The 22,542-nt window shown below is 45.3% G+C and overlaps 1 protein-coding gene across 8 annotated transcripts in view; it reads right to left on the reverse strand.

The window, feature by feature from the left end:
* The window catches only part of Fam120b (family with sequence similarity 120B), a 74,457-nt gene that overhangs the window by 6,871 nt on the left and 45,044 nt on the right, over nucleotides 1-22,542 (reverse strand). For all 8 annotated transcript variants that reach the window (XM_026787366.1, XM_026787365.1, XM_026787364.1 and 5 more), the window contains exons 6-9: nucleotides 15,163-15,335; nucleotides 12,018-12,110; nucleotides 2,842-3,048; nucleotides 1,486-1,594 (exon numbers count right to left, since the gene is read on the reverse strand). In XM_026787366.1, the coding sequence (XP_026643167.1) occupies nucleotides 1,486-1,594; nucleotides 2,842-3,048; nucleotides 12,018-12,110; nucleotides 15,163-15,335 (582 nt within the window). The remainder of the gene's footprint in view (nucleotides 1-1,485; nucleotides 1,595-2,841; nucleotides 3,049-12,017; nucleotides 12,111-15,162; nucleotides 15,336-22,542) is intronic.

Consider the following 22,542-nt stretch of genomic DNA (forward strand, 5'->3'; position numbering starts at 1 on the left):
AAATGGTGGCCTCCGATCAGTACTAAGAAATATCTCACCATGTGTCTTTAAAATGCAGAGAGGAAACTACTGCACAAGCAATTTCCTCCAATGAGGAGGCCCACCTCCTGCCTCTCTTCAGATAACACAACCATATGGATGATTCCCCTTGAGCATATTCCTCGGATGTGGTGAGCTCCTCCATGTTTCCCACAAATGCATTAATACACTCTTTTTATACTCTGATGTCTTCCTTGTATCAGATTCCTTGTTAGTATCGCTAACTCCTACTAACTACGTACTATCTTATACTTTTTAAGGTATCTTTATTTCACATGCTCCACAGAGAGAGAGTTGAATTCCTACCACAAGTGCCAACCACAGACTCTGGAGTGTGTCTGCTACACAGTGTGGCATTTGGCCAGGAACCCCAAGTAAAAGACATGTATGGCAGGCCCTTCAGAGACTAAACTCCTCTTCTGTCTGGAGCCTTGGACAAACAGGGCAAGCACCCAAGTGATTCACCCACCAGTGAGGGGGGAGCAGGCGCTTCCCCAGGGGTCACCTCTCATCTGGGGCCCAGGACAACCCCTGGGCTAGCCATCTCCTGATCCTGTTTCCCTCGACTACTAAACTAGCTGCTATCCTAAGAGTGCAGTTCTGATAACAACACTTCAAAACCTTCCAAAGTTCCTCAATTTGTAATGGATACAAACATCAACTCTCTTAAGTTCAGTATTAAGAAGGATTCTATACCCAGCTCCTACTGACCTTCCTGTGTTGTAACCACTGGAATCTACAGCCACTAGGCTCCCTCACTGTGGAACCAGCACAGCTTACGGGAATGCCTGTCACTGACCCCCGCCCCATAGAGCCCCTTGGTTGACTAGGATCCACTGGCCACTGCTTAACGTGATACAAGCTCTGTGGAAGGGTGAGAATCTTGAACTGTAGCACAGGAAGGCCCTTCAGCAGGGCATCGTCTTTCAAGAGTGGCCATGTTAGGTCACAGCACCATGAGTTTTTATAGCTCCTGTTGAATGATTTTCTTTTTGAGATTCTAATTTAATTGCAACATTTCTCCCCTCCCTCCCATTTGCCCTTTTCTACTCTCCTTTCAAATCAAGACTACTTTTTAAAACCATTCATGACTGCACACATATACGTATATACATACTGAATTTTTCTACTGTCCATTTGTTTTGAGAAAAACTAAACCTCTAGTTTTGTAAGGTAGATACACATTATCCATGTAGCCTTTAATAAAGTGAACTGTGGGAAACAGATGGTGCGTTAGAGAAAGCTCTTCATTCAATTAACAAACAGGTCCTTCCTGAGATATTCTTCCTGATGGGAACAGAATTTAAGCTATGAGTATAGCCCAGTCATATTCATCTGTCATAATTTTATCATTCTTTTATCAGTAAATCACAAGAAAGCAGGCAAGTCTACCCAGGGCCTCAGCACGTTACGTGACAGGTAAGGGGATGCACCAACCCTGCCCACCTGTGTAGTGAGAGTTCCAGTGTGTTCTCCCTACAATGCGCCGGTTCTCCTTGGAGCAGGCCTTGCAGACCACGGCCTTCAGGTTGTGGAACTTGGTGAGCCACGATCTCTGCAAACAGATCAGATGAAAATGCAGGCTGGCCGCATGCTCCGTGAAAGAGTAGGGTGTGAGGTGGGGGGGACGGGGGACCTACTAGTGGTCTCTGTCCCTAGGACATCAGCCAGCGTAGCTGCAGAGTCTGCACCAAGTAGAGGCAGTGGCAACTCTCATTAGCATGACCCCAAGAGGGTCTTGATGACTGTTCCCCTCCTGAGACCCCTGGAAACAGCAGCAAACACCTATGATGACTGTTTCTATCCTGTGTAGACTAAAGAGTCATGGCTAAAAATCTACTCTTGTGATAATCCAGGAACACAGAGAGGAATGCTGGGGTCAGCACGCAGCAGCAGATGGGGGGGGGTAAACAGCACTGTTCTCATAGCCTCTTGAATTATGAATCAATACTTCATCCTCGATGATTCTTTTAAGTGGGTTTGAGGTACTCAAGGAGGAATTGTAGATTTTGAGGTACACAAATAAGGATAATGGGCAGCTGTGTCCCAGACCTGTGTCTCCTTCAGTCCCTGCTGGAGCAATGTCCAAAGCTGAGAAAGGTTTCCTTTCTGCCCCTCTAAGTTCTGAACACTCACAAACCCTGCAACACCCTGGAACTCTGGTGAGAAATGGTGACAGCAACACACTGCCAAATGTTTTCCCTTTGGTGTGAAAACTCGGGAGTGTTTTATCTAACAGATCAGCATGTTCTCTCACAACCAAGCCGCCTTCTCATCCCTGTGGGTAATAAAACATTCCAAATGAGCTTGGCGGGAGGCCTCATTTGGAAATCTTCCAGGAATCATGAAGCAATTGTACTTAGAAAGCTGGGGCAGCAGTCAGTGTCCCCAGGACATGGGCAGTCTTTTGTAGTAGAAGGCTATCTGCCCAGCTAGTGTGCTGTCTGGGGAACCCCAGGGCAGCAGTCAACAGCCCCAGGACATGGGCAGCCTTTGTAGCAGGACGGTCTGCCCAACTAGTCTGCTGTCTGGAAGACCCTCTGAAGATACTGCAAGCCCTTTTAGCTCATTTTCCCTACAGAAGCAATTAGCTACATGGACATCAACTGATGCCGCTAAACCAGGCCACCCTCATGTGTGGACATGAGTTACAGAAACGTAAGCACAGTTCTTGCACCTCTGTGAGGTGATGGGGATGACTCTGGAGAATCTGACCAATGGGATGGGCAGACTTTCCAGGTACACTAGAGTCACTGACTTCACGCCTACTCGTTATTCCAATATACAGTGACCAGAGCTCACATTTTGTTCCAGGAGAACCTCCACAGCATATCCCTTTTCAGACTGCAGGTACTTCTGATGGAAAAGTTTGCCGTCAAAGACATTCCAGGGCATGAATTCGCTTGTTGTCCAGGGGAAGCCACATGCGCTGTTGACCAGTACCAACATGGTGAGGCCACGGACGAGGAGGGACCCCAGCTGCACAGCTCTGGAGTTAATGTAGTCCGGCTGTGGAGACAGACGTGCACAGCAAGCTCAAGACAGAGAGCGCCAAGCAGAAGTTAGATGGGTGCAGCAAAACGGTAACTCGAGGGGGTCAGCCCCACGATGCTGTCTTCAGGACAGGCGCTTGACGAACCCTGAACATGACACTGGCCTCCTGCGCAAGTCTGACTGCAAGAGACCTGGCAAACAAGCTGGCCAGAGAGGTAGGAACCCAGGCCAGTACACGACCTTGTTCACCCTCTACCCACCAGGGCAGCGGTTCTCTCCTTATACAGATTTGGAACATAACCATCCTGCTGTGGTGGTATGAATTAAAATGGCTCTCATGGGCTCATATGTTTGAATGCTTGGTTCTCAGTTGATGAAACTGTTTGGAAAGGATTAGGAGGTGTGGCCTTGTTGGCAGAGGCGTGGCCTTGGAGGAAGTGTGGACCTGGGGGTGGTACTCTGCAGTTTCAATAGCCTACACCATACCATTCCCAGGTCTCCTCACCCCTGTTTCTGTGTGTGTGTGTGTGTGTGTGTGTGTGTGTGTGTGTGTGTGTGCGCGCGCGCGCGCGCGCGTGTGCGTGTCTGCCTTGGGTTTGTGGATGCTCTCTCCCAGTTAAACTTGCTTGCTTGGTCACGATGTCTTGTCACAGACAGATCAGGAATTAAGACACTGTTCTAGGAAAATCTGGGCCAACACAAGGGGTGGCCACTAGGTAGAACTTACAAGATAATTGTTGGCTTTGTTCCCCTGAAAAACTTTCTTTAAAGGCAAAGGGAGAGCCACTCACCATGTTTTCTAAAATCCATACTTAATCTCATTTTGAATGAATACCATTTAAGAATAAAATGGCAAATGATGTAATCTCAAAAGGCTGGTGCCCGAGTTTTTATAAATTAAGAATATCTTGCCTCAGCTCTGGCAAAATGGTTTGGCAGTTAAGAGCTGCTCTTCCAGAGGACCTGGGTTTGATTTCTAGCACCCACATAGTGACTGTCTGTAACTCCAGCTCCAGAGGACCCAATGCCCGCTTCTAGCCTCTGCATGCAGAGTACAAGGTACACACCGTGCAGATATACATGCAGGCAAAATACTCATACACATAAAAGAAAAAAATGTCTTGCTGATACGAACTACTTCTTTTCTTTGTTAAACAGACTTTTATGTTCAGCTTTCTTCTGTTCTTGATGGAAGAGTCACCCTTTATGCTAACAAAGGGCCCCACAGTCCCACAAGAGGTCACGCATTCACCATGGGTCTGGAACGCTGAACCCACCGCCGGCATCAACACTACAGATGTCTAAGAAACCCCATGGAAACCAGAGCACCAGTGAGCCAATCGCCTTCTTGGAATCACTTTGCTTACACTGACCAATGTTACCTTAAACACTATTACACATCTGACACAATAAATAAAGCTGAAAAAAGTCAGAAAAAAGTGGCAGGTGTTTCAGCCCGTTCCTAGACAGGCCTCACCTACATGAATCTGACTATTGTTTTAGGACCTGAAGCACAAGCACGCTGGCACACTGCTGTAGTGCCAGAGCCTGACTGCACAAGTTCAGGACCACCCTGCTCTACACAGTGAGTTCCAGGCCAGCAGGGACACAGTGTGGGAGACCCTGCCTCATTAACTAAACAGCTGTTTATCATGGGCTTGGGTCACTGCAGATTTAACCTTCACCCTGAAGGGGTTGAACTGCTCCAACTGCTTGTGACTCCGGAAGTTGTCATTCTTTAGAAAGAGACACAGGGATTCTTTGTAGGGTCTGTAGAAGCTCTTCATTAACATAAAATTTCTACGTCTGGTCTGCGGAGTCTACCACGAGCAGAACTGAATTTAATAAACTACTTCTAAAGTCCATTAACATAGCCCTTCTTTCACTTACTGTGAGTGAAGTCCTCTGGCCTTCACATGCGGGCTTTTCTCTCGCCTGCTTAATTGAGATTATCATTTTTTTGGAGAGGGGGGTTCTCTATGTAGCCCTGGCTGTCCTGGAATTCACTATATAGGTCCTGCCTTTGACTCCCTCCCAGGAGTGGGATTAAAGGCATGCACCACCACATCCAGCAAGACTGCAAATTTGGACCTACAAATCTTACGTATGTTTAATTTGTACCTAGGCAATTCAATTTAGTAAAAAAAAAATTATGAATGGCACTGTTTTCATAATTCAGTTCCCCTGTGTTCACTGATAATACGGGGAATATAACTGAATTCTGCGTGTGGCTCTCTCATCTTCAAGTTTAGCTCTTGCTTGGAGTCTATTGTTTTGCTTTGGTTTTGTAATTCCCTGAGACTTTCCTTTTGGAGGACTTCTGGATAAGATGGCAGAACAGAAGCCACACTGGACGGAGGCGCTGATCACTGTTTGGGAATTAAAGGGAATATGAATATTTTATCACTCCATCTGCTACTTTTCCAAATCCTGAAATAGATTTGATCAACACCTCAACAAGTCTCCTCTGCCACAGGCCCCATGAATGGATTTGCTGCCGCCACTCGGCAGCCGCCCCTCGCAAAGCTGCTTCCCCCAAGCAAACTGGGCCAAAAGACTCCTGCCAGGAAATCTACAGAACGGTAGTGGCAGGAATTTCACATGGGGTTCCCAGTGACTGTTCCCAGGTATATACCACCAACACACAAATGAGGAAAGACAAAACTGCCCAGGGAGAGAAACCAGCAGCTCCCGACGACCCTGTGGGAGGGCAGCAGCCTCAGCAGAACTGAGTTTTCCTCAGCTCTCCACAGCCACCAAAACAGCCAAGTAAACACCCTGCACAAGAGGAGCTGAGAGCCATCGCGGTGGGGATGAGACCATTTAAAAGCCACAGGGAACACAACCTACACCAAGACCCAGGAAGCGAAGCCAGAGCAGCGCAGGGAAGCACATTCAGGCCAGTGCTCACTTTTTCTTAGATGTTCCCAGCTTTCCGTCCCCACGACAGCCATTTCTCATCTACACAGTACAGGAGGACACTACAACGGGCCAACGCTGTCACCTGCTGCTCGTATCACACACTCTTACACTCTTTCTCTTTTCTGACTCCGAGAAATCGATTCCACTTGGAGTTGCATCTTCCAAAGTCCACGAATGATCTGGTTTAATCACTAAGCATACTTTGCTTCTTTTTAGTCTACAACTAAACCAAATCCCACATATCCACATCATTTCCCCTTTGCCTTAATGCTTATCACTCCTATGTATGCCCCTCGCCTCTGCTTCCCACCTAACAACCTAATGCTTATTGCCAGTCTCACAGGGATGGATTGTTTACGTCTTTTCTTCTCTGCATTCACGCTAGCATTGTTAGTGTTCACAGTACTACTGAGGTCCATTTACTTTCTAAATTAACCCTTACTAATAAGTGTCCTGTGGTCACCGGCAACGACATTACTGAAGTACTTTAATTACTGGAGCTGCAGCTGGTACTCAGCCCACAGGGGCAGAGTAGATAGAGCCTGGTGACTAGAACAACAGTCTAACAGATGACAACATCAGAACTATATTATAACCCAGTCTCTTGTAAACATTGTAAACACATCCACTTAAAGAAGAAAGGCAATTAAAAGAACAGCAAATCTTAACCTATATTCTAATCCCAGATGAGCAAATCTCAGTGCAAAACATAAGTAACATTAAAAAAAAAAAAAGCCAACTTATTTTCTCTAAAAATCACCAACCCTCTTCTAATAACTCCTAACTAGTATTATGCAGATGAAATTCTGGATGTTAGGATTGTAGAGAATGATTATAAATATGGTAACATTATAAGGAGGACCCTACTATTTTCTACAAGAACACAAACAGGCTGCTGAATAAAATGAGGAAGCCAATCTACAACATAAAAAGAGTAAACAGATCAATACTGAAGAAAACCTAAACCAAAACAATGATGGAAAGGAAAAGACCAGAAGGTCAAATAAAAAATCCAGGGGACAGTTCACCAACAGGATGGATCATGTGGAAGCAGACTATCGGGGTATGAACTCTGTTTTCTGGTGTGAACCTAAGGGTCCTTTCTCCGGCTGTCCCACCCTCCCTCCGTCCCTCCATCCCTCCGTCCCTCCATCTCTCCCTTCCTCCCCTCACTCCCTCCATTTCCTCGAGACAGGGTTTCTCTGTATAACCCTAGCTTTCCTGGAACTCTCTCTGTAGATGAGGCTCTGCTGCCCCTTCTAACCCTTCCTTCTAGCCCCACCCACTCCTCTGTGACACTCACAGACCCATGCCCCCATTTTCTACCAGGGACCCCCAGTGGCTACACTAGTCTACAACCTAGCAGGCAACTTTTATTGTCATCCGGTCCAGCCTCTCCAGAGTACTCCTTAGTTCTGCTGAAGCTCCCAGCACAAGTGTCTCCTCTCAGCCCATTTCCTGCCCTCTTGGTGTGGACCCAGGGTCCCCTAGTTCTTCCAGCCCATCTCCATTCCTCTGTGACACCTTCTGACCCCAGTGACCCTAAGGTCACCACACTTGGCACATCCATGCAACAGAGCGTGTTCTGTTGGCTGAGGGGTTTGAAGTGTTTCTCGCTGTTGAATCTCATCTAGGCTCTGTGAAAACAGAAGCAAGCAGTTGAACAAAATAATGAAAACATTTCAGATATGAAAGTAGAATTTAACAAAAAAAACCAGAATTACTAAAGAAAAATCAAACTAAAATACAATTGGAAGTGAAAAATTTAACAAAAACCGCAAAGGTAAGCCTCACTAAAGACATAAAAGAAAGAATTCAGGTCTTAAAAACAAGGTAGAAGAAATGGATAGCTCAGTCAAAGAAAATACTAAATCTTGAAAAAAAAATACAGACACAAACATCCAGGAAATCTGAGACATTATAAATAGACCAAACGCACAAATGGTAGATATGAAAGGAGAGAAACCCAGGTCAAAGGCACAGAAAATATTTTTAACAAAAATTATATTAGAAAATTTCCCTAATCTAAAGAAAAAGATGCCTATCAAAGGCACACAGAACACCAAATACATAGGACCAGAAAGGAAAGAAATTCCCCATGACACAGTAAGCACGAGACTAAATGCACAGAGCAAAGAAAGGATGTTAAGAGCTGCGAGGGAAAAGTCATGATGTAAAGGCAGGCCCATCGGAGTAACACTCCGAGAGACCACAGATGTCAGTCTAGACTGCTATAAAACCAAAATCAAGCAATTTCTATCTACCTGTTTAGGTCTACAAAAGTACTGAGAGGAAAACCTCCGTCTCAAGAGGTTAACTAGAAGAAGGACACAAGGAACCAATAATCCCAGAACAATAAATCAGAAGAGGGATAAAACCACCTGCACCATAACAAACTAGCAGAAATCAGCAAACACGGCTCTCTGGAGACTCTCCACAGTAAGGGTCTCAATTCCCCAGTAAGAAGTCACAGACTAACAGACTGTACTAGGAACTGGGATCCATCTTTCTGCTGCAGTCATGAGCACATTTCACCATCAAGGACACACACCACCTTTGGATAAAAGTTTGGAAAAAAGTATTCTAAGTGAATGGACCTAAAAATCAAGCTGTTGTAGCCATTTTAATATCTGACAAAATAAGACTTCAAACCAAAACTAATCAGAAGAGATAGGGAAGGATACTACATTTGTATTAATGGAAAACTCCACCATGAGGATGTTACATATCTAAACACTTATGTACCAAACGCAAGAGCACCCAAGTTCATAAAACAAATATTATTACGGCTAAAATAACACATTTACCGTCACATGGACAGCGGGTGACTTCAGTGCTGCCCTCTCACCAACAGACAGATCACTAAGAAGAAAATTAAAACCTTTTTAGAATTAAATAAAAAAAAAAACAACACAATAATATACCCCAACACATGGAACTCAATGAAGTTCCAAGAGGAGGCAATCCACAGAACTAAGTCTAAAAACTGAGTGATCTCGAGTCAGTACTGGACAGACCTGGAAGCTCCGTAACAAAACTAAACAAAACCCCGAAACAGCAGATGGGAAGAAAGAAAAACAGGGCTAAATCAATGAAATAGAAACAACAGAGATGAGACACAGAATCAACAAAATGAAGACATCAAGTTGCTAAGTCTCCCTCAAGCCTCCCCACACGCTAGCTTGGCTGTGGTCACTTTCAGTTCTCACTGGCGAAACATTCACCCATTCTTCTGTTCCTTCTGTTGTAATCAGCAACCTTTCCAGCTGCTATGACTCCTCTGTGAAGAAGGACATGCCTTCTGTTCAACAAAGGTTTGCCAGCCTTCTCTGAAACACTTCATTCTCCCTAGACCGTGATATTCTCTACTCCATGTTTTCTGGGTTTGTTGCTGGAGACAAGCCACAGAACCCAGGTCTTTGTACAGAAGCAGGCGCTATACAGTTTTCAATGATACATAAATCTTCTTCATATTCGTGGAGTTCCTTAGCACTGACCATCATCTCTTCGCATTTCCTCTCTCTAGGGCTTAGAATACATAATAGGAAAACCAGTTCTTTTCTTTTCTTTTTTTCTGATGGATTCTGGAAAGGACTTACAAATAAGTAAGTATAGCAAAAATATAAAGATCACAGACAAGGAACTGACATAAAAAGAGAGGCAACTGAGCTTCCTAGGGGCAGCTCGCTGATAGGTCTCCTGGAGATCCAGAACTCTAAAAACAAACGCACTCAAGTTTCTGCCTCTTCTGCTGTTTCTCTGTCGTCCCATCCTGTGTGGCTCCTTCCGCTTTCACAAGTCAGGGCTCTCACTGTGCAGGGCATTCCTGGGTCTCCAAGAGTCCTGGCTCCAGTTTCACCTATGTATAACTCCCCTTCTTTGATGGGGACTTGCTTACAGAAAGCCATCCCAGCATGAGATCAGGACAGATGGAATTTTTTCCTAAATTAAGAGACAATTTTTCCAACCAGAGGGTAGAGCCATCAGAAAAGATGAAGTTAAAAAGAAGGAGGCTAAAGGTAAAAACAGAGAGGGAGGAAGGAGCATTCAAACCCAGCCAACTGCTCGTTCTTCGGTCCATCACGTCTACCCTCAGAGGCTCTGAACTCATCACTTGAGATGCTCCTAAAACTTATCCAAAGTTCAGCTGGGGGCAGGGACTCAAAGAACTCCGGCATGACTGCCATGTTCCTCTTGAGCACAGACTGACTAGCTGTGTGGGTGCTACAAGCTAACGGTGGCGCGGTCGGTAACAGTTACTACTCAGAGGACAGAAGAGCAGAGTTTAGTGACCTTAGGGTTAGTAATAGCCTAGACCCACACTTCTTCCTGTCTTGCCTCTAAAGTGTTAACATTTTCTCATTGTGGAGTTAGGCCACTACAGCTGCAACATTATGTCTACATTTCAGGAGAAAAAGGACAGCATGGCTCTGGTTCTATATAGTCATTAAGAAAGTAAAATCTTCTCCAAACACTAATCTCCTGTCTGGGCCACAGAGTCTCACTCTTTCCCAAGTGAGAGGCAGCATGAAGAAGGTACTAGGAATGGCCGAAATCCCTGCACAATCTGTCCACAGAGAGAGAGAGACAGACAGACAGACAGACGACACACCAAGGGTTGTGAATGGCTCAGAACCATTTACATCTGCGTGTCTATTCATATACACATACATAGAACAAAGTTTGGAATGACCGAATTCAGCCTACATTTCTGTGAGGACACTTGACACAACATGTAGCCATGTTTTCATCTCTGTCTCAGCAATTTTGTGTAGTGTTGGAGACTTCTCACTGGAGAGGGAATGGAGGAGACAGAGTCCAGCAATATGGAACCTGCTGTGTCACAGCTCAGCAAGGGTCACAAGTGACAGATAAGAATCTCTACTCTAGGAGAATCTTCTAAGTTGAGAGACACTGAGTTTGCCAACCAGAAGGCAGAACCAGGAGAAAAGATTAAGCTAAAGGGAGGAAGTAGGAAGATGAAAACAAGAGAGAGGTATAAGGGCTGGGTCTAGGGCCACCCCCAAAGGCTTCAGAGCTAACAAGAGCTCCTGGAATCTCTCCAACCTAAGTTATCTAAGTACAGAGGTTCACAAAAATTTTAAAGATTATTAGAGTCTTGAAATCAAGAGATTACTATTTTGATTACAAAGATGTTAGTAAGAAAATAATTTCAAAATGAACTAGGAACGTGAGGGTACTCTATCCATAACATCTATCGTCCTACTGATTACCAGGGTTGATTCAGCTGAGCTGCCTGGCTAGGTGGTTATCCCTTCTCCTTCACCAAGCCATGAGCGTCCCTCCTGAAGCTATGCTCAGTCTCAGAGAACAACTGACTGAAATATGTCCCCTGCTAGAACCTCCAAACAAAATGATCCAGGATTTACACAGGCCCTGCAGACTGCTCCTATATACTTCATGTCACCTCTAATAATTATACCCAGTGTAATATAAATAATACCTGAAGAGTTGTTATGCTGTACTGTGGAATATTCCTTTACACCATGTGAATATATGTCACTGTGATTGGGTTGACAAAGAATTTGACTGACATGTCCAGTATAGACGCAGTTTAAAAAAAAGTATTTTCAATTTATGATTAGTTGGGGAACCTATATGTACACAGATCTTTATACATATAGTCTAATCTAAGTTTTGATAAATGTATGCACACTTACTATGTGCTGGGCGAGGATACAGGAAGTGCAGCCTGGCTCCACCCTGCTGTGCACACAGGGATATGACAGGTGAGCTTGGACCAGGGAAGGCATTGTTTCTCTGAGGCCAAAGAGGATGACAAATGCTTTTCTTCAAACTCAGAAGACCAGGTCAGGCCCTGAAACAACCTGGGGTCCTGAGCAAGGATGCAACAGTTGTCAGGGTCGGAAATGATACCCATCTGGGAGCTGCCGATGGAGGATGACCATGTGTTTCCTTGAGGAAACATGCCTGCCTTGCGCTTCCTATGAAGTGCCAACTACAACATGAAATGGCTAGAAAGAATGCTGACCCTGTGAGCACAGCGTGGTTGCCGCCATGGCTGTGATGAATGACTGTACCTGTACGTTCATGAGCTGTGAGGGTGATTTTCCTTGGAGGCACAAGGCCTGAGCAATAAATGCATGCAGATCTTCCAGGGAAAGAGTGTCCACCTGAAAAGCACAGAAAAGGGCCAGTGTGAGCCTCCATTTGTTATAAATGTACCACACACATACACACAAACACAGAGAGAGGCACAAGGCCTGAGCAATAAATGCATGCAGATCTTCCAGGGAAAGAGTGTCACACACATGCACAGCCTCTACTCTCATCATCCACAACTCTACGACACAAAGCTCTCCACAGGGTAATAGTGCAATCCCTTCTGCATAAAATGTCAAAGATGGATGACTCAGAGGCTGAGGTGGGGTGGCCAGGACTGGGGGAGCAGCCAACTTCAACAATCCTGGATGTCACCATTGTTCTTGGATCCCAGCTACATAAATAAGGGACCCAGAGGATGAGGCCCTTCTGTTCTCTGGAATCAAAAAGTGGGAGAAAAACAAAGGGAGACAGAGAACTGAGAGAAACACAGACAGGGAGGGATTAATGTAGCTTTTAAAATAAGTTATGTGACCCAAAGACATGGTGTCTCTGCCTACTAGATCTCACACACTCCTGAGGCTGACGCTGTCTGAGCTGAGCCACTAAGACAGTAAATCTTCAATGCCATCTCTACTGGACTCCGTTATCGCCATAGAAGCACACTCCCTCTAGGAAGGCTGCCTTGGAGAAAGGACCCGTGATGAATGTGGAATGTGGGTGGTGCCATCCCATGGGTGGAGGTCCTGGACTGATAAAGAATGAGCTGAGCAGGCTGGCAGTGCTCTGGAGGCAGAGGCAGGCAGATCGCTGAGAGTTCAAAGTCAACCTGGTCTATAGCATGAGTCCCAGGATAGCCAGGGTGACAGAGAAACCCTGTGCAATGAAAGCAATGTGCCTTCCCCGCCATGATGAGCTGTGAACAAACCCTTCCTCACTTAGGTGCTTCTGTCAGGCATTTGACACAGCAATGAGAAAAGCAACTAATAAAACTGTCAGCTCTCTAGGGCTGTGATAAAACAGCATGGTCAGAAGCAGCTTGGAGGGGGTATTGTGCTTAAATTTTCAAACCATAGCGCATCATCAAAGGGAGTCAGAGCACCTGGTGGCAGGAACTGAAGCAGAAGCCATGGGAGGAGCTGCTGATTAGCCTGCTTCCTAAGGCTTGCTCTGCAGGCTTTTCATAAAGAACCCACAACCACCAACCCAGGGATGGCATTACCAACAGGGAGCTGGACCCTCCCACAGTCATCAGTCAACAGCGGGTCCCCCAGGCTTGCCCACAGGTCAATTTAGTGGGGGCATTTTCTCAGTCAAGGTTCCCTCTTCCCAAAAGACTCTAGCTTGTGTTAAATTCACATAAAAGTAGCTAGCACAATAATCACACTTGTAATCAAGTAGAAGCAATATGTCAACTACCTATGAAGCAATTCTACTCTTACATAAGAGCTCTTTGTGTGGCAGCAAAAACTATGGGGAAAGAAACAGGACAATGACAAATCCATCGGAGAAATTTAACCAAGAGCACCTGGAAAATAAAATTCTTGTATACCTCTTTCAGATAAAATGGTCCCCCAAAACCAGAAAGAACACAGGCTTTATGCCACCCTAACCCTGAAACTCTCCTGGAAAGACACGGTCCAGCACTTGACCTAGGCACACACTACCAGTCAAGTGAAGATACATGGACACGCTGTATTCCAAAAGAGGCACCACCATTATACAAATGAAAGGAAAATCCTGCAAATGTAGGATCTGTGACAAAGTCAGGCACACACACAGATTTTAAAATCCGTAAACAGCGATCTCTGCTTAGACCGAGACTCATTACCATTTAATTCTATCCACAATTCGTCAGGTTGTGGAGGCTGTTCTTAAAACACCCGCCTAGCCTGGCGGTGGCGCACACCTTTAATCCCAGTACTTGGAGGGCAGAGGCAGGTGGATCTCTGTGAGTTTGAGGTCAATCTGATCTACAGAGTGAGTTCTAGGACAGGCTCCAAAGCTACAGAGGAATCCTGTCTTGAAAAAACAAAACTAACCAACCAAACAAACAAACTGGAACATACCTAGGGGATGGTCTAACTCTCAAGTGTCTTTCTCACAGGAACTAAGCATGATTGACAATTGGATGGGGTTTAGAATTCCCTGGGAAAAGAGGCCTCTGGTGTGCCTCTGGGGGAGTTTCCAGTCTGGGTTAACTGACTGGAAAGAATAGCAAATGGGGGCGGAGATCCCAGGCTGAACAACAAGAGAAAGCTGGGCACCAGCACTTATCCTGCTGGGTGGAACCCAAACAACTGTCTTGTGCCCCTGCCACCGTGAGCTCCCTCAGGACAGACTGTTCCCTCAAACTGGGAGCCAAACAGCTCTGCCTTAAGCCTCTTTGGCCAGGAATTTTATTGTAGCAATAACCAAAGTAACTATTATAAATGCTTTTCCAAGATTTCCTCAAATCAGACTTAAGTCTTGTTAAATAGATTGGAGTAAATCAAACTAGTTTCAACTCAATTTTCATATAATGAATGATATGCAATTTTACTCCATGCTGCAACCAAAAAGGGCTAATTCAGGAGACCGGGCTCAGTGGTTAAGGGCATTTGCATTTGTTGCTCTTGCAAAGGATCCGGACTCTGTTCCCAGTACTCACATGGTGGCTCACACACACCCATATCTCCAGGTCGAGGGGAATGCAATGCCCTCTTCTGATCTCCATGGGCACCAGGCATAGAAGATGGCACAAATGCATACAGGGAATGGGTGGAACCAGACACTCATACACATAAAATGAAATAAATATTTTTAAAAAGTTAATTTAAGCTCAACTACATAAAACCATACTATTTTATGATTTATCTATCCTTCTAGGTCTACCACAGTATTCTGAGGGGACAGACAATCCTGAGAATAAACACACACCACCACTGACTTGCTGATACACTAACTTTCTGACTTAACCTCTTCATGAGGATCCTGAAGGATTACTTGTGCTCTGTGGAAAGAGGTCATGGGAACTGGCCCACAGAAAGACTCACAGCGCTCCAGGAAGGTGAGGCCAGACCGTGTGGCAGCTGTAGCACCTATATATTTATTATATATGAGAACCGTGAGCTCAGAGTTTACCTGGACGAAGATGTAGATTAGGAGGCAGCACAGCGCTCTCAATGGGCTCTCAACCGCCTGCAGGTCTTCTCTGGAGGAGGAGAGGTTGAAACAGGCTAGCAACGTGTCCAGGCGCCGGGCCTGCACTGCTGGCTCTTGGCTCAGCCACAGAACTTCCAAACTAGGTTTTCGCCCTAAAAAAGACATTCACATAGCATGGTCCCGACAGGCTTCTGGAAGTACAATGAAGAATGATTCATCTCTCCCCTATCTGATTTACATGGGGCATCATGGCTGAACTTAATAGAACCAGAGAGAAATGTGGGCACAGCTTCCTGCTTTCAAAGAAAACAAACCCACAGACAGGGCAGGCGCATACTCGCTGACCTACCCTTTCTAGTAAGTAGGTTTGTAGGGAAAGGGGGCTTCACTTACGTTCATGCTGTTTTCCAGAAGAGATCTAGTAACAGGATGGCAGGCTCTGAGGAACGCCATCTGCCCACCCCTTCAGTTGGCTCTAACCCCTCCAAATTGGTGGTTTTAACTTTTATGTACCAAAGAATCAGTTGCAGAAACTTAGTGGTGCATTTTCTGAGATACACACAGACCTGCTGAGCATGAGATCTGTGGATACAAACCACCAAATCCCTAAAAGGTAATTTTTCGGGGTCCATTTCTATACTATGCAGATACAAAGAAACAATTCCAAGGGTGGGGGGAGGGGTCCTTGCTTGTTAAGCTTGACAAGGACAGATGCTGTGAATACAGGCGACAAACAGTGAGTCTACACAAACACGGAGGTGCTGGTCTAACAACCTCGGTGGCAGCACCTCTCCCGCAGCTGTGGCTCTCTGCTGGGCACTGACAGAAAACCTGTGCCAAAACTCTGGAGTAACTAGGGTGGAATGTCCCCCATGTTCACCATGAGAACAGAGCAGCTAACCAAATGGTATCAGAAGCCAGTGGTTCCAAGGGAATTCCTTTTCCTTTGTTTCAAACAGGACCATTCACTCTTCCCAGTGGTGAATTTCCCACCATCAGGAGCCAAACAAGGCAGCAAATCACTTGCAGTGCTGAAAAGGCTAAAGTGTTTCATTTACCAAAAGTATTTTTTTGTTAATATTTTCTTTGGGAGAAAGAAAATGTAATTGTCACCCAAGAGACTGGTACTAAGAGATCACACTCCAAGGTCACGAAGGGTGTCTGAGAATCTGTTGGACATGACTCCCAGCATTTATGAGGGCTGCTGCTGTGAACCTCTGGACTAAGAACCACTTTGTTTTAAATGGTTGAGAGAAAAAGAATACTTCCTAGCACAAGCAAATATAGAACCCCAGCATCAATTCAAAGTTCATTGGTTTCAGTGGGAAGTCGCTGTGCTCACCTGTGCACATGCTGTCTGTGACTTCTTCCAGTTTGATGACACAGGTTACAAGTAAGGGAGAATCACGGGGCCTACAAAGCCGACCACGTTTTCTATGAGACATTAGACGTAAAAGACTTGCTAACCTCTGATAAAAAGGAAATAATGAATGTCTACCACTATAGTTATTCCAAAAGTATTTAGAAAAGTTTTTTCACTATAAAAGTCAGATGTTGCAAATTTTTAAGAAATAAAAAAATGTAAGAAAAGCAAAATACCCTACATTCTCCCATGCAGACATTCTATTATTTTAAAACACAGAGATAAGACAGTACGAAGACTGTCACCTCCACCACAGTGAGTGAAGGGTGAAGTTCCCTAGCTGCTCCAGACAGTAAAGACCATTTCTTCAAGAATACGATACTTCTGGATACAGAAAAACTTAATGTTAAAAAAAAAATTTGGAGATTTACAAAATATATCCAGAATCATAGACACTGCAAGTGGTGACCGAGGGACTCCCTGACTGAACAAGTAGTGACATTTCTCACGCGTGGCCTTCATTTGTTCAGAGACTCAACTCTAAGAGATAGCTTTAGACAGTGAGGTGAAGATTTGAAGCAGAGAGTCCTGGGGCACCCTGTGGGGGAGAGATGACTAGCATCTATGTTTAATCCTCAGGTACCAACGGCAATCAACACAGGTCAACAATCGCTCTCTTCATTCCTTGTCAGAGGTTTCTGATCACCCCAGTACTGATGTCTATAATCCAGGTCAGTTTATACGGAGCAGACCCACGTAAAAGACGGCCAACTACGGCCTTGGAAGAACTTGCAGTAAAAAGACTATGCATCAAATGTAGTGGCGCACACCTTTAATCCCAGAACTTGGGAGGCAGAGTCAGGTACGTCTCTGTGAGTTCAAGGTCAGCTTGGTCTACTTAGAGAGATCCTGTCTCAAGAAAAGAAAAAGATCATGCTAGCAAACTGAGATTTAAGAGTGTAAAGACTAAGAGCTGGTATTTAGCTTTCTAGCAGATAGACACCTAGCATGCAGAAGTCCATGGGTTTAAATCCCAGCTCTGTAAAAGAAATGTAAAGATTTTACCACAAAATTACTGAAGGTCAAATGGAAAAACAAGAGAACCTAGGAAGGGGTTCTAAGAGGTTTTCATGAAGAAGGAACAGGCACACGTGGCTGCTGGGATTAAAGACCTGTATTTGTTTATAGTCAAACCATTTTAGTTTACAAATTAAGTAAGATATTTGCCTCTGTAGGGCAAGTTCTGGGCCCAGGAAATAACCCAGTATCTTTTTATCTCTCCCTGTGAGCTAAGTAGGCCTGCAGACCTACAGGCCCCAGAAGTAATTAGCATTCCCTGTTAGTAAACATCTACAGACCCTCAGTATTTCCTTATCTCTTCCTATCAGCTAGGGCTGTCTCCAGACTTGATACTCCAGTTAGAACAATGGCATAGCATCCGACCCTCCCCCTCTGCCTGTTTGCTATATAATGCTCCTGAGAAAAAATAAAGTTGGCAGCTTGATCAGAATACAGACTTGCTGTCCATTCCTCCCCTTCAGGGCCTGGGCTCCCGTTCGTGTCCTGCTGGGTGGGACATGTGGCCTGAATGCTGTTGGAAGAATGCTTCTGGAGCTGCAAGCAGGCAGCAAGGAGCACATGCCAAGCTCCTCTTCCTTTCTCATCTTCCCATCCAACCAAGTATCAAGATCAGTCCAGCTGAGAGTCCACCAACAGATGGTGAGATTTCACCTGGTGTTCCCTTGATTTACAACAAAAGCCTAACATCACATTAGCTGCCTGACAGGCAACTGAAAGAACAAAAGGGTTATTTCAGCTCACAGTTTCAGAGGGTTTCAGAACATCACAATCATGATGGCAGCAGGAGCGGCAGCTACTCACACTGCTACCCATGAGTTGTAGACACAGGCTATAATCTGAAGCAGGTAAGGCCCACTTTTAGTGACCCACTGCTCCAGGCAGATGTAGGTACCTCCTAAAGTGTCCACAGCACCACTATCCCAGGACCAACTGTTGAAGATACGAATGAGCCTGTGGAGCAGTTCAGAGTTAAGTGGAGAATCTTCCACATGACACCGGCTTCTGAATAATGTAGCACTATGGTGGGTACCAAGACAGGCCCAGCTCACAGTTGGGGAGCAGCAGGGACTAACCAAATGATGACATGAACACAGCTACAACAGAGCTCTGTGAAGAAGTTAGACGTGAGAGAAGACTGAAGAAAGGATCAGCTAGTGTGGAGAAACACTCAGAGATGGGAAATGTCTCAGGCCTTTGGGATAGGAAATAAAGTGGAAGTGGGCACGAAGGGAAGCTGTGACCACGTGAATGACAGAGGACCCGGCTGGAATGGGAGTTGACGGGAAACATCAAAGGGGAATGGGGTGGGCAGGCCAATCCTAAGAGAAGCTGAGTGGTAGTCCCTACACCAGAAAACAGGGGCGTCCATTGCAAAGAGTGAGTCTGAACTGGGGCCTCACAGGCACCAGCACAGACCCAGAACTGTGGGCAGCAGTGCACGGGAATGGACAGACTGCTTCTCTGGCTCCTGGTCCTCCAATGCTGTGGACACGGGTGACAGTCGGACACAGGGGTGACAGTCGGACACAGGGGTGACAGATGAACACAGGGGTGACAGAGGGACACAGGGGTGACAGCTGGACACAGGGGCGACAGACGGACACAGGGGCGACAGACGGACACAGGGGCGACAGACGGACACAGTGGTGACAGTCGGACACAGTGGTGACAGATGGACACAGGGGCGACAGCTGGACACAGGGGTGACAGTCGGACACAGTGGTGACAGACGGACACATGGTGATAGACGGACACAGGGGTGACAGCCGGGCGAAAGCCAGGCGACAGCCGGACACAGGGGCAACAGCCAGACACAGGGGTGACAGACAGACACAGGGGCGACAGACGGACACAGGGGTGACAGACAGACACAGTGGTGACATGTCAGCCAGGGAATAAAAGCAAACACGGAACTGGCATGCTCCAGTCTCTCCTCCCAACTCAGTGTCTTTTCCTAAGAGTAGCAACCACAGTATAACCTGGTAACTCAGAAGTTTTAAAATCCTGGGCCCACCTGACTGTACCCAATTAGAAAATCTTGGAAATCAGCCAGCAATTGTGCTTTGCATTTGGGCCAAGAGATTCTGATACTTGCAAAGTCCGAATACCACCCAGCACCCTTAGGTCCTTTACAGCGTGAGGTATTCTTACCAGGGATTAGAAATGAAGAGATTACAGACAGCCACTAGAGTAAAAATCCACACCCCAAATCTCTCTCAAAATTGTGTGTGTGTGTGTGCACTTGTGTGATGTGCACAAAGGAGCCCATCAGATCCCCAGGAACTGAAGTTACAGACTATTGTGAGCTGCCATGTGGGTGCTGGGAGCCACAGACAGGCCCTCTGGCAGAGTGCTGTTATCTGCCAGGCCATCTCCCTTGACCTCAAAATCTCTCTCCTTTGAAAGGCAAAATTTTATTATATTTATGTTCAACAGAAAACTCAGCAGTGCACATTTAGCCCAGTTTGGTGGAGAGGTCTTTGGTCTGTATCTTTTCCAGCTTGGCAATGAAAGGCACAGATTCTTGGACCTTGGATGTTGCCTCTCAGAAGATCTAATTGATTATATCTGCCACTGTAATTAGTCCTGGTAGCTTGCGCAGTGTGGCCAGAGTTACTCTGGCTTCGGAGTTAACCTGTGCGAAGGCAATGATGGTGCATGTCTTCCTGTGGACCAGTGTCAGTCTGGCTTTCTCCTTGATGATCCAGTAGGGAACACAGAACAGGCAAAAGACCACCAACACAATTGGGTCTACATCAAGACTGATTACTGCCAGCTGAGACTTCCTGGTCCCAAGGAGTGATGGCACTGACCCCTACTCAAAGGACAGGTGGTCTCTCGGTGCGGTTGCCCCCTTAGCTGGTAGCTTTCTTCTAGGCATGAGTCAATCGATTCTTCTGCTTTTCTTGCTAAGTCTTTGGCCTGTACTTGTGCAAAAGCTTAGGAAGCTGGGCAGATGTTTGATGGTCCAGGGCCTGGGTGAATTGCAGGTGGTACTTAAAGCCATTTGTGGTGTGGGACAATTGTCTCTATTCTGTCAATTATATTTCAAATAGAATCTGATTGGTCAGTAGCCAGGCAGGAAGTACAGGTGAGACAACCAGACAGGAAGTAGAGGTGGGTCAATGAAAACAGGAGAATTCTGGGAAGAGGAAAGCTTGGTGCACAGTTGTGATCCTGGCACAGAAGAAGCAGGATGTGACTGCCTCACCAGAAAAGGTACTGAGCCATGTGGCTAACACAGACAAGAATAAAGGGCTAATATAAGTTATAAGAGTTAATAAAAAGCCTGAGCTAATGAGCCAATCAGTTTATAACTAATGTAGACCTCTGTGTAATTTCTTTGGGACTTAAGGATTGTGGGAACCAGGCAGGACAGAAAGCTCAGACAACACATTTGTAGCTTTTTGCTGCTGCAGCTGAATAGATTGGGGTGAGATCTGTTTGGGGCTAGATGTCTTATCTAAGGTCAAAGTTCTTGGGTCTTTTCTCAAATAGGATCCACTACCCTTTTGGCCTCCTGCTTCTTCACAGCAGAGGTCGCTGGGGCCTCCTTCTTCCCCTCAGTCTTTTCTTCTAGCATTTTGGTGGAATGGAGGAAAAAGTCCCATCCCCTAATGTCAGAGAATTTTATTTCCAAATGCAATCAATAACTTGTTTAGTCAGGAAACACCAAATGCCCATGCACACTGAATGTAGGTGATAAAGCGTCTCCGTGGCCTTCTGGAGTTGTGGTGTGACACATGGCACACACTAGTGTAGGCGATAAAGAGTCTCCGTGGCCTTCTGGAGTTGTGGTGTGACACATGGCACACACTAGTGTAGGCGATAAAGAGTCTCCGTGGCCTTCTGGAGTTGTGGTCTTGTATGACACACAGCACACACTAGTGTAGGCGATAAAGCGTCTCCGTGGCCTTCTGGAGCTGCGGTCTTGTATGACACATGGCACACCAAAGCTTTATCTCCAGGCATCATAAACGAATACTCCAGAATATGTGACCTCTGATGCATCTACACAAAGGCTTTTGTTACAGGACTTTTCTCTTCCTTCTCCCATAGGTTTCTAGTATCATTTTTACCAGTGTAGGGTAGGGTGTGTTTTGAAGGATACCTAGATTAATTAATTCTTTTTAAAAGTAAGATTTAAGAAAAATGACTAATTGGTTGCTGAGGATGCCCCAAAATGAGATTTTTTAAATAACTGTATTTTATAAAAAGTACATCTAAAAAATTGTCATTGAAATATTTATATAATATTTATATAGACAATATCATATATATTATTTTTTATGTACATAGGTGCTTTGTCTGCATGTATGCTTGCAGATCAGAAGAGAACATCAGATTGTAAGCTGCCAAGTGGGTGTTGGGAATTGAACTCAGGACCTCTGGAAGAGCAGCCAGTGCTCTAACCGCTGAGCCATCTCTCCAACACCAACAAAAAGTATGTTTAACAGAATTATAACATTGATGTGGGATTCCCTTCTGTATGCTATATGCTTTATTAACATCAGTTAATAAAGAAGCTGTTTTGGCCAATTTTAGCAGAGTAAATCCAGGTAGGAAATCTGAACAGAGATAGAGTAGGTGGAGTCAAGTAGGCACCATGAACATTTACTGGTAAGCCACAGCCTTGTGGTGATACACAGATTAGAAGAAATGTGTTAATTTAAGATGCTAGAGTTAGTTAATAAGAAGCCTGAGCTAATAGGCAAAACAGTGTTGTAATTAATAAGTTTTTGTGACATTATTCGGATCTGGGTGGCTGGGAAATGCACAAGCAGTCTCTGCCTACACAACGTGATCAGTTCAGGATATCAGCTAGCATAAGAAAGAACTATATATACTATATACACTATATACACTATATACACTATATATACTATATATACTATATACACTATATACACTATATA

The sequence above is a fragment of the Microtus ochrogaster genome, linkage group LG9 (assembly GCF_000317375.1).
Source record: "Microtus ochrogaster isolate Prairie Vole_2 linkage group LG9, MicOch1.0, whole genome shotgun sequence".
NCBI classification, from domain to species: domain Eukaryota; kingdom Metazoa; phylum Chordata; class Mammalia; order Rodentia; family Cricetidae; genus Microtus; species Microtus ochrogaster.